Source organism: Siphateles boraxobius, unplaced genomic scaffold, assembly GCF_051911475.1.
Source record: "Siphateles boraxobius isolate OS27281-9 unplaced genomic scaffold, OSU_SipBor_1 15, whole genome shotgun sequence".
In the NCBI taxonomy this organism is placed as follows: Eukaryota; Metazoa; Chordata; class Actinopteri; order Cypriniformes; family Leuciscidae; genus Siphateles; species Siphateles boraxobius.
This window is the reverse complement of record NW_027508755.1, coordinates 1,134,338-1,150,852: the sequence shown is the minus strand read 5'-3', so window position 1 is coordinate 1,150,852 and position 16,515 is coordinate 1,134,338. Positions and strand designations below refer to the sequence as shown.

The 16,515-nt window shown below is 38.9% G+C and overlaps 1 protein-coding gene across 1 annotated transcript in view; it reads left to right on the top strand.

The window, feature by feature from the left end:
- Positions 1–16,515, top strand: part of LOC143738609 (E3 ubiquitin-protein ligase rnf213-alpha) — an 89,417-nt gene that overhangs the window by 11,931 nt on the left and 60,971 nt on the right. Inside the window, exons 9-19 of the mRNA XM_077230608.1 lie at positions 3,581–3,751; positions 3,828–4,039; positions 4,123–4,412; positions 7,042–7,301; positions 9,330–9,545; positions 9,678–9,870; positions 10,023–10,078; positions 10,397–10,556; positions 10,662–10,814; positions 10,911–11,009; positions 11,435–11,557. Coding sequence (XP_077086723.1) covers positions 3,581–3,751; positions 3,828–4,039; positions 4,123–4,412; positions 7,042–7,301; positions 9,330–9,545; positions 9,678–9,870; positions 10,023–10,078; positions 10,397–10,556; positions 10,662–10,814; positions 10,911–11,009; positions 11,435–11,557 — 1,933 coding nt within the window. The remainder of the gene's footprint in view (positions 1–3,580; positions 3,752–3,827; positions 4,040–4,122; positions 4,413–7,041; positions 7,302–9,329; positions 9,546–9,677; positions 9,871–10,022; positions 10,079–10,396; positions 10,557–10,661; positions 10,815–10,910; positions 11,010–11,434; positions 11,558–16,515) is intronic.

Below are 16,515 nucleotides of genomic sequence, written 5' to 3'. Positions count from 1 at the left end.
CTCTGGTGTTCAAAATACTTAGTATTTGAGTTTTATATTGTGTAGGTCTCCTGCTAACTGGCTAACTCATGTTATCACTATCTTACTGAAATACTTCTGCTAATCCGTTGTGGGCCACTATTACCTAAAACTGAAAGATTAAGCATGAAGTAACATTTGTTTTACCAACGTTTATGCAGTGTTGGGGGTAACTTATTACAAGTAACTTGAGTTACGTAATCAGATTACTTTTTCAAGTAACTAGTAAAGTAACGCATTACTTTTTCAATTTACAACAAAATATCTGAGTTACTTTTTCAAATAAGTAACGCTAGTTACTTTTTCACATTTATTGACTGACAGCTCTCCTGTCCCCATGTTGAGAGAAATAAAGTGAGGTGTTGTGTGCATTTGCATTGAGCATGCATTTACTCATCTCACTTGCACAAAAACATTCAGTATTCCTCAAAATGAATAAAAACAGTCAAATGCAATCACAGAATTTTGTGCAAAAGTTTTATAATTAACTATGTTAAATTACACAAATATACTTTATGTATTTAATCTCACTTTATTAACCAATGTCTTTGCTGCTGACCTACAATGATCTAATTCAACCATACTAATAAGCAAAAATGACTTTAGATTAGGTTTAGAAATAAGAGTGTTGAACTTCCTTCTCCTGTATCCCATTGTTATTTAATCAAGAACAGCAGCAGCTGAAAGGTTTGTTTGAGCGGCGCCCTCTACTGTACAGTAGTAAATATGCATTTCCTTCAGCCTGAGGCTTATTCATTTAACTTTTGATGTGAAAGGGCCTTAACAATTGGCAAAAATAGATTGTTTTAGCTGTTATTAAAAAACAAACAAACAAGCACATGCAGGTGAGAAAAGGTAACGCAAAAGTAATGTAACGCATTACTTTCCATAAAAAGTAACTAAGTAACGTACTTAGTTACTTTTTTGGGGAGTAACGCAATATTGTAATGCATTACTTTTAAAAGTAACTTTCCCCAACACTGCGTTTATGTTATATCAATCATTCACGCTAGAGCTCGGTTAATGTATACATTGCATACATGCACTGTTATTGATACAGTTTCCACGTGTTCACCGCAATATATTAGAAAAATACTTAGTAAATAAATTATTACAAGTAAAATAATCGGTTTGTTGATGGATATGCACTTGTTAATGCTGATGCTGAGGAGTTATAGTTGCAACATCTCATAATTTACCTCAAACTAAGTAGTGTATCACTGAGAAACGTCCTGCTCGAGTCGTCCTTGTGATGGAGGTTCAGGTTGAATAACTAGTTCTTCCAATGTTTTATCTTCACGCTCGCATTGATATGGTAAAATCGACGTCATTGTTCATTACTGTGTTTAGTTTATGGTGTGGGAAGCCTCAGGACACGCAGAGCTGACGTTATTATGGCAATGGGCGTTTTTGTTTTGAACGCGCGCGCTACGCGGTTAACCAATCACAACAGACTGAGCTGTCTGGCCAATCAGAGCAAAGTAGCTCGCGGAAAGAAGGCATTTAGGCCCTGTTTACACGAGAACGCTCGCGGGTGAAAACGTAAAAATATTTGGTCAGATGTGCCTTTCATTTACACGGCGACGGTGTTTTTGGGGCTTAAAAACGCAAAAAAGTGAAACCACCCTCCAGAGTGGAAATCTTAAAAATGCTCCACCGTCGCGTTCCCGTCTAAAGGGTAAAAACTAGGGCTGTCAAAATAACGCGTTAATTTCGATTAATTAATCTGAGAAGAAATAACGCGTTAAAAAAAATAACGCAGATTAATCCATTCCGTTTTGACCTTTGCGGAGCCGTTCTAGAATTCGTGTAAAAAGAAAGAGGGAGACAAGAACGCGCTGCTTGGATCATTGTTTGGAACATTTACTTATAACAAACGGAGTTCGTCAAACTCTAAAGTACCACATCAATCCAAAGCATCCAGGAGTGTGTGAGTGAGTCGGTGAGTGTGTCTGAGAGAAAGCGCGCTTGTGTGTGTGTGTTGTAACTTTTCACGCGCTCTCACGTCACACAACCATTTTCTCAGGCACAGAAAAATCGCGCACCAAAGAGAGGACACGGAAACAGACAAGACAGAGCACGTTAGGCTACTTATGATATAAAAAAAATCTCAGCTCTCAGATTCTGTTAATTTTATTACGAAAATCAAACAATACCGTTTTGGCGCTTGTAAATGTGAAATGACGGATCCCTATAGCGGCACGTGAACCGATCATCTCTAGCTAATAGTAAATAAACACGAATGACCAATGTTGAAAGATACAGTAGGGCAGCCTAAAACTTACCGAAATGTATATTCCTCGATCAATCAGTGTTTTTCAACCGCGAAAAGAGGTCAATAAAACAGCTGGAGAACAATTATGTCACATAACATTTAGCCCTAAGTTACCTCAGGAAAGCCATTTCATGACCATATAGCATGTTATAGTTGGCTATAAAAAAAGAGCTATAGAGAGTATTTTTCAAAATTTATGTAGCCTACTAGTATATTACGTATGGGTTATATTTTTACTTATATCAAAGTTGTTATTTGTAATAAACACGCATTATATTTAATTTGAGCTATTTTTAACCTTAAATACTACCAGCTGATATGGCTCTCTGTATTTTTACAGCATTGGGTGAGATTTTTTTTTCTTGAGAAAAATGAATGCCTATCTTGTGTAGCCTTCCTAATATTTATCCAAATGAGTCAATATTGCATCAAATCACAATAATTAAATTAAATTGAAATTGTGAAATTTGTGTCAAGCAATAATAATAAAAACGTAGCTTACCAGAAATTGTACCATGTAAACATTGTAAGATTGTGTATGCGATTAATTTAGATTAATTAATTCCAGAGTATGTAATTAATTAGATTAAAAATTTTAATCGATTGACAGCCCTAGTAAAAACGCAAATCTGCTCACGGTGGCTCTCGTCGCGTACGTGTTTACGTCACAGGCATGCGCCAGTACAGGAAAATAACAACCAACATGTTGGATTATGTCCATACGTCGGACCTTCAAGTTGCCCTAGCAGCTCTGATAAACGTACAAGAGTGTTTTTGCTGTTCGCTTCACCATGTTTTGATTTCGCGCTACTAGGGAGAGAAGTAGAAGGAAGGTTGTACGCAGGCGCGTGGACTTGGTGTTGTTGTTTGGCAGTGCTTCACATTGCCACCTAGCCTCCTGGAGTGCATACTACATCGAATTTCACACACTTTTGCGTCACCATATGCACGCAGATCTCACCCCCATAACGCTCGTTTAAACGCAGAATAAAAAGTGATAACGCAACGCCATTTTTGCGTTTTCTCTTCAGATCGTTTCCGTGTAAACATAGCCTTAGAGAGATAGAGAGATTCATCTGACGAGTCGTTTGAGAATCATTGAAAATGTGGTGATGTGCAAATGTATATTATGAGAAAATTAAACCGTTTTTTTACCTTTGATGCATGTAAACCTGTTCTGAGAGACTCCAAAACAACATTAGGAAACTTTAAAATAGCATAATAGGGGCACTTTAAGGTATAATTTTTCTCCCGTGTATTATCTCATTAATATTTTTGAAATTGCAGAAATCCAGCATCAACTCAACATATAAGTTCCAGTGACAGACTCACCATTTACTTTCATGCAGTCCTGTCAAAAGACTTCAAGTTTAACCCAGAAGAGGATTATATTTTTGTAAGGGCCGGTAGTCACATTGGTAACTGGGATAAAGATCTTGTCCCACTGTCTGTGTCACGGTTAGTAACGATTTTCAGGACCAGTTTTTGTTTATTCATTACTTTAACCAGTTTTTTAAGAATAATTTGATTTCAGGAATCTCGGAGAGCATGGATTTCTTGTTGGAGGGAAATTTGTTTGCAAAAAAACTGACGCTGAAACTGTGTCCATCCCCTACAAGTATGTAGTGTATAAAGCAAAAAAGCATCAGAAGTATGAATTAAATTATGAATACATCTACAAACTGGATTCAGATGAAACCACCAACAGATGTCTGTTTGTCAAACCACATCTCCTAAACAATGAAGGTTGGTAAAGCTCACCAGAAGTCCTTTTTTTTTCGACTTTATTTTTTATAAGAGACTTAATTTGTTCTTTTGGTGTATTGCAGGGGAATGGCATCAGTATGATGATATCATCTGCGCAGAACCATCTAATAATATGCTTGAATGGATCAAAAAGGCCATTTGGCGTGATCAGAAGAAAAGTGTTCTCCAGGGAAGAAAAATCGCTGGTACAATCATGCTGGAAAATATCTTTGACCTCCTGACAAGCTGGAGCAAAGTGAACCTCAACAACTTCTTTAGTCAACTCCGACAGTTTTATGAGATCTATGGAAACCCTTATGTATATGAAAAGAAACAGACGCAATGGCACCAACTCGATTACAGTAAAGAAGATGTAAGTAAATCATATGTATCTCGGCATATACTGAGCACATTCATAAATTTACAAGATTTGTTCCACCAAGCAAGAAAATTCTGTCAGCATTGTGAGAGATCACACATGCAAAAAATACTACAGAATATTCAGAGTACTGTTTATAACATACACACACTTGAGCACTAAGCACTGAGAACAACGTATTTTTGCAGTTATCTAATCAGCCAGTCGTGTAGCAGCAATGCATACAATTGTGCATATTTGAGTCAGGAGCTACAGTAAATGTTTACATCAGAATAGTGATCTCAGTGATTTTGACAGTGATTGTTGGCTTGAGTGTTTCTACTGATCTCCTGGGATTTTCATGCACAACATTGCCAAAAACAAACAACATCCAGTGAGGGGCAGTTTTGCTGAACAAAATGTCTTGTTGATGAAAGATCTCAAAGGAAAATGGCCAGACTGGTTTGAGCTGACAGAAAAGGCTTCAGCAACTCGGATCAACAACCTGTTAAGATGTGCAGAATAACATCTCAGAACTCACAACACATCAAACTTCAAGGCGGATGGGCTACAACAGCAGAAGACCATGTTGGGTTCCACTTCTGTCAGACAAGAACTTAAAACTGAGACTGCAGTAGGTACTGGCTCACCAAAAGTGCACAGTTGAAGACTGGAAAAACAGCCTGATCTGAAGAATCTTGATGAGGCACACGGACGGTAGGGTCAAAGTTTTAAGCATGAATGATGGACCCAACCTGCCTTGTGTCAACAGTCCAGACTGGTGACGGTGGTGTAATGGCGTGTGATAGAAATTACCCTACTCACCTAACTTCAGCTAAATGGGGCGTCTCCACATCAGTGGGGAATTCTTTAAGACTGCAAGGTAAACTCGGCGCTCCCTATAATGTCAAAAGATTTATGGTCAAATATGTACTATAGTGTTAACATTTTATTGACTAAAAATGCGTTAGAACATGTTCATCTCGAAGACGAGTTTGTTCAGAATCAGCTACATATAGCAGATCGGCTGAGTCGATTTCATTCTCATACATTCCCGTAGCGTCACAGTGCATTTGCCTGTTGAAGCCTGGCATCCATTGACTTCAATGGGGCTGCTTTGAACAGTTTTTTTCCAGTGCTTCGAAACTAGACGGTCATTGGATAAATCTGCAATTATGTGCTAGACTCCAGGCTTCTGCGTGATGATTGGAGGGTCTGTCGAAAGATTGCATCTCCTTTTGATTGACAGCGATTTTGTACTATAAAAAGTCGCTGACGCTGAAGCTATTTGAGCTCAGTCCCATCGCGGATTTTGCAAGTGTAGTCGAAAGACAAACTGCTGCAACCTATTTCTTGGTATTTGCTTGGCGAAATTGCTAGCCAATTTTCATCATACATTTCACACAATTTTACACCACATTCCTTGTTTCAGTTTAACCTAATTCCCACATTTCCTCCATTGAGTTTAATGTCTTTTTTTTAGATCGTTTGTTCATTCATTCATTCATACAGTAGGCTAGGTTAACTAGGCTATAAATAAATGGACAAATTTTATGATGTAGGCCAAAAATGAGCTTCTCCTCTTTGAAAGACCAGCAGTCGCCACATTGATATATATATATATATATATATATATATAGTGATAGTGATTTCCCCAAATTCAACTGAAAATGCAACTTTAAATTACTTCTGCAGTCTCAAAATTATTCAACCCCCTGAATAGAAATCCCTCACAACAGCACAAATCTGCAAAACGGGTGTTGTCTCACTAATCAATGGCTTCATTAGTTGCACCAGGTGTGCTTGAGCTAGAACACATGAAACACCTGAACTGGCTTGGTTTGTTGAGTGTCACATTCGACTGCATGATAGAAATATGGCTAAGTTAAAAGAATAGTCCATAAATTTAAGAGAAGATATCATTGCCCTTCACAAACAAGGAACAGGACACAAAACGAGCGAAGGCAGTAAATGTTCCTAGAGTTCAAAGTTAAAGGAACAGTGGTTACACTACCTGGACAGGGCAGAGAAGGAAGCTATCAACGGCTGCAAGATTTATGAGAAGGCGGGTCCAGAAAAACCCTCGAGCGACTGCAAAAGACCCGCAGTGAGACTTCGTGACAACAGACACTGAGGTTTCACCTTTCATACAGGCGATTACTAAACGCATGCCAGAACTCCAACACTACACCACTACTGACCCAAAAGCACAAGAAAAGTTGGCTTCAATTTGTTTTAAAATCATATAAATAAGCCACAGAGGTTTTGGGATTTTTTTCTGTGGAGCGATGAAACAACTTTTATACCCTCTGGATCAACGGTATTTCTGGAGGAAGAAGTATGAAGCACATGCTGAAAACAACTCTATCTACTGTTCAGCATGATGAATCAGTGATGCTCTACAGCTGATTTATATCCTCTGGCACTGGAAACCGGCAGCGTGTGGAAGGCAAGATGGATTCATTGAAGGATCAGGAAATCCTTGGAGAAAACGTCATGCTGTCAGTGAGGAAGCTGAAGCTTGGACCTTCAACAGGACAGTGATCCCAATCATACCTCAAATTCCACCAAATTTCACCTCACTTGAATCTAGTGTTAAAATGTCAACATGAAATTTAACATACGGTCTCATTTCATCTTTCAGGTGAGCAGGCTTCTGAAGCAGTTCATGCTGGAGCAGGTGACCCCAGAGCTACAGACGGACAGCAAGGGAAAGAGTGCTTTCATCAAGGAGCCACTGAAGGCTGCTCTCATCATGCTGTATGTGTGGAGACAGTATCGTCTGGAATTAGACAATGGAGTTCTTTCTCGTCTCTGCACTGCCCTCTGCTTGCCGAAATTACCCAAGGATGAATTCCTGTCCTTCTGGACTGACTTAACAGAATCATTCTCAGAAATAAAAAAGTGAGTAGTTATTTCAGTTATATTTAAATTATAAAGATCTCAAGAGACCTTGTTGCAAAGCAAAACATCTCTAGATTAAAGTGTTATATGTGCTATGTTCTTTTTAATTGTTTAAATAAAGGTTAAAAAAAATTAAGTTAAAAAGCTAGTTCAAATGATAGTTTTTAGTGAAGAATTGACAAGTTCTTTAACAAAAATATGAGCTTATTTTTTTTTCCTGTGCATAGTAAATCCCCTGGTGTTAAATTAACACCGCTCGGTGTTCATATGGGAACCACCACCAGGGTGTTAAAAGTAACACTGAAGCAGTGTTAGAGCTAATTAGATAAATAAGTAATTAATTGAGTGATGATTGTTTGATTATTGAAGACACCTGATGATAACAAGCAGAATCACTGAAGAAAAGAGAAAAAAAAGAACAACTGACTTCCAGACACAGAGTTAGATGCAATCTCTCTTCTTACAAACCAGTTTGACCTTATTTCTGTCATTCATCGACAGAAGTTCTTTTTGAGAATTAATAGAGTTTTAGATGTTGAAGTTTTATTGAAAATATTTGGAGAATATTTCAGAATGTCTGATCTGTGGCAAGAAGTTATTGTTGGTGAAAATAATCTATTATTAACAAATAACCATTTTTGGTCAGTGATGAGATTAGAAAACCATTCTACTTCAAGAAGATTAAAACTATGTCACCTGATCATCATTGTTTCTGACTTCCTTTGTAACAAATTATGTGTTTTGATTAAAATTGTTACAAAGACCACAAACTTGCATATAAAAAGCTTAGTCAAACTGCCCAACTAAAGAAAACACTGATGACCATAATGGTGACTTTACAAAACCTATTATTTCCAAAGAAACATCAACATCTACACCGCTATTAATTCTCAATAACTAGTTGGTAATAAGTGAAGCTGGTAATGCTGTTTGTGGAGTTGTTTTATCCTCATCTGCTGAGATCTTCAGAGATTTAATGTCTTCTTTTATCTTCAGTTGATTTCATCTCCGGAAGTCAGTTATAGTTCTTGTGTTTTTCTTTTCTTCAGTGATTCTGCTTGTTATTAATTTTGTGTCTTTGGCTGCGTTTACACTTGGCATTAACATGCAATCACCGTGTTCCGATGAGGCAGATCGGATCATTAGCCAATCAGGACATGGCGCGTTTACATTCGTTCACATTAAGGAGCCTCTGTGTCTAGATAACTGATCGGATTTCTGTTTCCTGCATAATATTTAAATTAGGTCTGTGGCACGACACCAGGTTAAGAGTAAAGATGATACCAATTAAAGGGTTAGTTCACCCAAAAATGAAAATTAAGTCATTAATTACTCACCCCCATGCTGTACCAACCCCGTAAGACCTTCGTTCATCTTCAGAACACAAATGAAGATATTTTTGATTAAATCTGAGAGGTGGATCACTGCTACATAGGCTGCCTGAGGGAATGAAACTTGACGGCCCAGAAAGTCATTAAAGAACATGTTTAAATATTCCATGTGCCTACAGTGGCTCAACTATAAGTTTATCAAGCGACGAGAATACTTTTTTCCGAAAAAAACAACATAAATAACGACTTTATTCGACTATTCCTTTTCTTCCTTGTGGGCCTGAGACGAGAGTTCAAGAGATTTCCACGACGCATGCGCGAGAACTGAACAAGAAGTATTAGAAGAAGAACGTCCTCTTCTCAGTTCTCGCGCATGCGTCGTGGAAATCTCTTATAACACCCTGCTGGTGGTTCCTATATAAACACAGAGCAGTGTTAAATTTTGGATCAAACTGAAATTTAAATGATTAATCACTGAAAATCATGCTTTCCAACGTAGTTTTAAACCATCCAGTACAATATGGTATTTTGATTTGTTTTTTATAAATTGCCAAACGTATTTTCCGACAGCATGCCACAAATGCTGTCAAGGAAGCTTATACAGTTTAATGTGCCAAGAACAGACCTGGGTCCAGCTTGTTTTAAGGAAAAGTATCAGTATCTAAAAGGTCTTGATAACATTGATTACAATCTTCAGCTTACCTGACATGGTGGAAGCGCTGATCAACCGAGTGAGAGTTGAGAACATGTCCAGATGGATCATCGTAATTCCACTTCTGCACCTTCTCAGAGGCACTTCAAAACCATTTGAGCCAGTGTTTACTAAGGTCATCTCAAAGTCTGAGCTGAGCTGGGCTGGACTGCAGGGACTCAGATCAGCTGCTGTACCTTCCCTCAGTACACAAGATAGAAGGTATTACATTTGTCTGCAGGTTTCCAAATGTTTTTTCTGTGGTTTTAATTTTGAATTTCCAGGTATAAAACTTTTGGGTAAACACTTGATTTTATTTTATTTTTACGTCATTGTCGAATCCCTTTACTTTAGGGCACTGTTTAATCTCATGAAGGCACATGGACATTTGGTTGAGGTAGACAGACTGCTGGCCCGTTCTTGGATGTATCTGATGACTGTAGATGAATTGGCCGAGTGCAGCTCCATCATACATGTAGAGCTCCTGGACATCCTGCAGCTTTTCTCTATGAAATGCCCCAATGATATAAACTACAGCACTTCCACAGTGAGTATCAAGCTATCAGCAGAAAAAAACATATATGTACAAACCAGCTTAAATTAGCATGTAATGTACCTTTGGCAAATAAAAGGAACTGTAACCGAGAAAAATGCTGCCGTTTGGACTGTCCATATTTAATTATTATTATTTTCCCTTAGAGTGTAGCGGACACTCTGGCACTCATTCAAAGTCACTTGCTCGAACAAAGATACAGGTAACGTTCTTCAACTTAAATTCAATGAACAATTAAATTAATTTCCATCTAAATATATTTTTTATATTTATATTTGTTCTGGTTTAATTCCCTTTTATGTAAATAATGTAAATTTTTAATAATTTGGTGTTGAAGTGGCAATAGTCACAGCCCAAGTTGATTGGAGAAGTGAAGAAAATTAACACAATTGCAAAATTTAAAAAAAGATTAAATAAAATAAAAATGTGGATTGTAGTTAAAATGTAAAAAAAGAGATCCAAACAAATCCAATAGCCCTATCAGGTTCTACTGGTTAACTTGCTTTCATTGCTGTTGCAGCTGTCTGAATGAGGATTATGGCATTCAGTGCATACAAACAACTTGCAAACTTCTAGAGAAGATCTGCAATCTAGTGCATTACTACAGATATTCACAGAATTTCACTGATATTCCTGTTGCTTGCATGAACCTTGTGGCCTCTGTATCAGGATTTGCCCAGGTAATCCATCCTAAGATCATCTTTGTTTAAAATTACTGATTAAAGCCAATAGACATTTAGAAGACATCAAATTGATTTATTGTCAATTTCAAATTCAACCTTAAGACAACACAAGAAGCAGACACTTTTTCTGAGAAGACTCTTGCGTTACTCAATGATGCCAAGCGGACTGTGAGAGCGTGGATCAGACAAACTTTCAAAGGAGGGCTTTTGAACAGCAGTTTATATTCGGGTAGCAGCTTCACTAAAGATGTTGAAGTAAGCAGAACATGAATGATCATCCAAACTAACCAGTTTAGTCCACATTTGTAAATCTTTATAATATATTATGATATTTTATGTTTTGTTTTACAGATTTGGAATAACATTATTGCCATAGATTTCATGAGTAAGGACTTCACTAAAGAATGGAGAGAGACATTTACAATGGACTTTGAGGGGAAATATCAACAGGTAATACAACACTGTTCCAGAATACACATCTAGTTGGGTTGGGAGTCAAGAATCTGTCTAATATTTTAATTACATATTTCAATAAAATAAAATAAAATACAAATAATCAAAAATGCTTGACCTTCAGTTTTGTTAGCATTCTGCATAATTCCACTGTGCAGGGAATAATGTACTAAAATACTCTTGACAGTGTTTACTGCACACTACTGAATCTACAGTAATATGGCAAAAGAAATTATGTGTTAGCTTTAGAGTTCTGAACTTGCAGTATTAATTGATCATATTAATATATTATCGATTTATATGAACTTAAGGCTCATCAGATGTAAATCATTGTAATAGTTGATATTAAAATGTTGCTTTTTTTGCTGACACATCTTCTGAATTTGTTAATAAGATATTTTCACCCTTTTCACCCTTATTAGGAAGATAAACTGGACCAAATCCAGGTTTATTGCTCAAAGATTGAGGAACTTAATGGCTCCCAGCCTTTTTTGGTGGATAGTGTAGAGAAGTGTGCTCTCCAGGCTGTTACCACAATATGCCAGGTAAAGGTCTTTGCACTTCATTCTCACTGACATTACGAGTCATTCAACATCATACACACATAGATTAGAACACTAAATAAAATGAGATTAGGACCAAAACCTAGTCTGACCCCTGAATGCTGCAATTGACGAATCATAATCATGTAACGTAGAATGCATTGGCTGTGTAATAAACTATTTTAAAACCCATTACTTCGCAGAATTTAGTTGCAAAAACGTGCTGGTTTGAATTGCTTGTGCTAGGAGTGGGCAATATGGCCAATATATAGTTTATACAGTTACAAATTGTGACCACCATTGCAAATCAGGTTTATTGGCAAAATGTACAGACTTTCAGCTGTTTGCAATGAACAAATCAAACAAAGTAATTGAAATAGCTCAACACAACAGATGTTTCTAGTGGTTTCCCAAAATTCAACTCAAAATGCAACTTTTAATGACTCGAAATGAATCAACCCCTCCATATCAAGCATCTTTAGTACTTAGTTGAACACCCTTTTGCTGTTATGAGCTGCTGCAAATGAGGCGTAAAGGCTGAAAAGATCCAGTTTTGTTTCACCGCTCCACAGAACAGAATCCCAAAACCTCTGTGGCTTATTTATATGATTTTGAGCAAATAGGAGCTGACTTTTCTTGCGCTTTTGGGTCAGTAGTGGTGTAGTTCTGGCATGAGTTTAGTAATCGCCTATATGAAAGCTGAAACCTCAGTGCCTGTTGCCAGAAAGTCTTGCTGCAGGTCTTTTGCAGTCGCTTAAGGGTTTTTCTGAACCTTCTCATAAATCTGGTTGCAGCCGTTGATAGCTTCCTTTCTCTGCCCCGTCCAGGTAGTGCAACCACTGTTCCTTTAACTTTGAACTCTAGGAACATTTAGTCACTTTGCTCTTTTTGTATCCTGTTCCTTGTTTTTGAAGGGTGATGAAATCTCCTCTTAACTTTTTTTTTTTACTTAGCCATATTTCTAACATGCAGTCAAATTTGACACTTAACAAACCTAGCCTGTATTTCATGTGTTCTATCTCAAGCACACCTGGTGCAACTAATGTTGCCCTTGATTAGTGAGACAACACCTGGTCCCTTTCAGTCGCTCACGTTCGACGTAAGGGTGGTTACCAATCTACCTTGAGAGTATTAAAACAAGCCAATGCACATTGGCATGCGATAATTGCATCAGCTGCTCTGCTTGCAGCGCGAGCATATAACGAGCAGCAGGTGCATCGCATATTGTCTTTCGCTTTGGAGCCGAGCGGTTCTACTGTTCCTGCTCTACAATCTTCTGACAGTGTTAAACTTCAAAAGAAGAAAACGAGTCTACTCTTCAGGAGAACCTCTGCCTCTTTAAAGCTGGTGTTGGTGTTACGGCGCAGACTGCGCCGGGCGCGATTTCACAGAGAGCCGTCAAAACAGCTGTTTTCACAGCTCAGAATGTTGCGCCTTCAATTAGAATGTGAGTGCTCACATCAGGCTTGTACTATCGTCCTGTTGTGTAGCCGCAGTCATCCCTGGGTGCTTCAGCAACAGAGAGAGCAGTTTTTTCCTGAAAGGGCATACACGGTTTGACACTGCGTCTTTTTCAAGACGTCATTCAAACCGTGTGTTTCTGGATTCGGTCATTTCCTATCCTCATCTGATGGCCACAATCACTGTTTTACATGCCTGGGCTTAAGTGTGCTGAAACTGTGCTCGTTGGTGGTTTATGTTCTCTCTGAGAGCATGACCACGTCGGCACGTTGTTTGTCTTGCCTTTCTTATTAAGGTTTAAGGGTCTAAGGGGTTTTTGGGGTACTGGAGGTGTTCTGACATGCTCTGACATTTGTGCTTTTTTCAGTTATTTATAAACATGTTAATGGCAAATGTGTAAATTCACTCTATATAACACAAACGGGGCTACCATAATATGTGAGCAACATGCATGTACAAGTTTGTATTTTTTAGAGAATAATGTTTATGCGTGGTTATTGAAAAAACTAAAACTTAAAGTGTCTGAAATAAGGCCACAAAACACATACTAAATATGTGTCCACAACACTTTTGACTAATGAGTGTTGTTGCCTAGAATTTTTGCTTCAAAATGATCTGAAAATCATCCTGCCTAATCATTTACACAAAACAATACATTGATTTAAATTTTATAAGACACCTTTTGTTTGGAAAGGCAATATGCGTGGAGGCGTGTTCACACCTGAGAAGACAAAGGCCAGATAATGTGCCACATTCATAATGAGCTGCATATTAATTAGCCCTTTCACACAGCTGTGTCACAGTGTCCCAAAGAATGCAAGGACAAAAGAAATTATCTATATATACATATTTTACAATTAGAAATTGTAACCAATTACAAATAGGTTACAATTACAACACCAATTACAATTTTAACAATATTTCAAGTGTATTTCTTTGTAGAAAGTATACATTTTATCATACATATTAAAAAAAGGTAAGGATTCATTAGTTTGAATATTGGAACAAACACTATAATAACATCTTAGTTGATAATTCAATATACCTACTTTATTTTTGACAAAACATCATACTTAACTTAGTATATTTAACTATGAGCAGAAATTGGTGAACAAAAGCATACCTATTTAATGTGACAGTAGTCTTTTTTTACAGTCAAAACGTTATAATCTATCCAAAAACTAATCACAAAATCTTGCCTAACATTCATATTTAGTCTTTGTTACAATATTTGTAACATATTGTGTATGATATATTAGCATATACATGTGAATTTGCAGTTTGTTGCTTATACAGACATTTTATTTCAAAATATTTCAGTCTATTTTTACTCATCTTAGTACGCTATAGCAATATAGTTTGGATGTGTTCATGTAAACATAACGTTTACTAATGTAGGTGCGAGAGTGAATGAACGGCACAGACACGCGCTGTATAACTGTAGTAAACAAAGCGCGCGCACGCCTGTGCCGTTCATTCATCATTTAGCCTACTTTCCAGGGTTATTAGATAGTATTATTGCTCACAGCGTAGGGATACGCTATGTACACAGCTGTAGTAAGATACTGACTAAACATGATGTGTTTTATAATCCAGTTGGTGGGCGTTGGCATGTTTGAATGGCTTGCCTTAGATCATTTGCGTTTGAATACCGCGCGCTCTCCGTGGGCGTGTCACATTAACACGTAATCAGGTATAATGAGCTGGAAAGAAAAGACTGACATCTCTCTCTTTTCATACAGATTACATAAACTGAGAATACTTGTTTTTTTATATAAATTAATTTGATTCATTTAATTAATTCATTTAAAAGAAGCGAGTTCAAGCTTCATTATGGAAAAACACTCGTGCCTGTATGACAAGTATTCGCGGAATTACAGTTAATTTTCGGACGCGTTTCAGAATGGACTTAACTGACAGAGAGAAGGCAGAACGCGCATCATGTTTTTTTTTTTTATTTATTTGGCGACAAGCACAACACTTTATTTTTATTGTGAGTATCCACAAAAAAATAGACACTTATCAGGATCTAATGATGTACAACACTTTATATGTAAGATCAAAATCAACAGAGTATTTTGAGTTTCTTTTGCACTGATAAGAAAAAAAGGCGAGACTATCGCGCCCGCGTGATAGCCGACCTCAGAGGGTTAAGTGTTCAGCGTGCCATGTGCCGTCGAGCTGCCGGCTGACAGCGTGGGTTGTCACAGCAACCCAGCGCGCGTCGTTCGGCGCTCTAGATGCATGGTTGAGACTCAAGTGCCTCAAACGAGTTGGAGTCCCCTCGCCTATGCCCCGATCTAGTTCTTCTTCTGGTGCTCCAGAAAAGGGCTACTTCTGCATAGCCAGGGTGACCAGAGGATTATAGTGAGGGCTCGTCCTACTGGCGAAGGACACAATCTTCTCAGCCCGAACTTCATTGTACCCAGTAAAAGCAGTGGGTTACGACCTATCTTGGACCTGCGCGTCCTGAACCGGTCCCTTCATAGGCTGCCGTTCAAGATGTTTACTCAGAAATGCATTTTCAAATGCATCCGTCCCCAAGATTGGTTTGCAGCGATCGACCTGAAGGACGCGTACTTTCATATCTCGATTCTCCCTCGACACAGACCGTTTCTTCGCTTTGCGTTCGAGGGAGGGGCATATCAGTACAAGTCTTACCCTTCGGGCTGGCCCTGTCGCCCCAAGTCTTCACGAAAGCCACCCAGGCGGCCATTGCTCCCATGTGCGAGCGTGGTGTTCGCATTTTCAACTACCTCGACGACTTGCTTATTCTCCCCACTCGAGAGAGCAGTTGTGCGAACACAGGGACATGGTGCTCAGTCACCTCAGCCACCTAGGGCTTCGGGTCAACTGGGAAAAGAGAAAACTCACCCCTGGGCAGAGGATCTCTTTTCTTGTTATGGAGTTGGACTCGATCCACATGACAGCGTATCAGTCAGTGTTGAACTGCGTGAGCACGCTGAGACGCAGAACAGCAGCACCACTGAAACTGCTTCAGAGGCTCTTGGGGCATATGGCATCTGCAGACGCGGTAACGCCACTCGGATTGCTTCATTTGAGGCCGCTACAACACTGGCTCCATGATCGCGTCCCGAGATGGGTGTGGTCCCGAGTTGTTAGCAGTACATCTTGCGCTGGGCCGCTTCAAAACGCCACTACTAGGCAAGCATGTACTGGTCCGTACGGACAGCACTGCGACCGTTGCGTACATCAACTGTCAGGGTGGTCTACGCTCCCGTCGCATGTCACAACTCGGCCGCCATCTCCTCCTTTGGAGTCAGAAGCATCTGAGGTCGCTTTGTGCCATTTTTATTCCGGGCCTGCTCTACCGTGCAGCCGACGAGCTCCCATGGCAGCAGGTGCTACTGGGAGAATGGCCACTCCATCCCCAGGTGGTCCAGCTGTTTTTCAGGCGCTTCGGGACCGCACAGGTAGATCTGTTGCCGCCCCGGACAAGTCTCATTGCCAGTTGTTCTATTCCCTGGCCGAGGGGACCC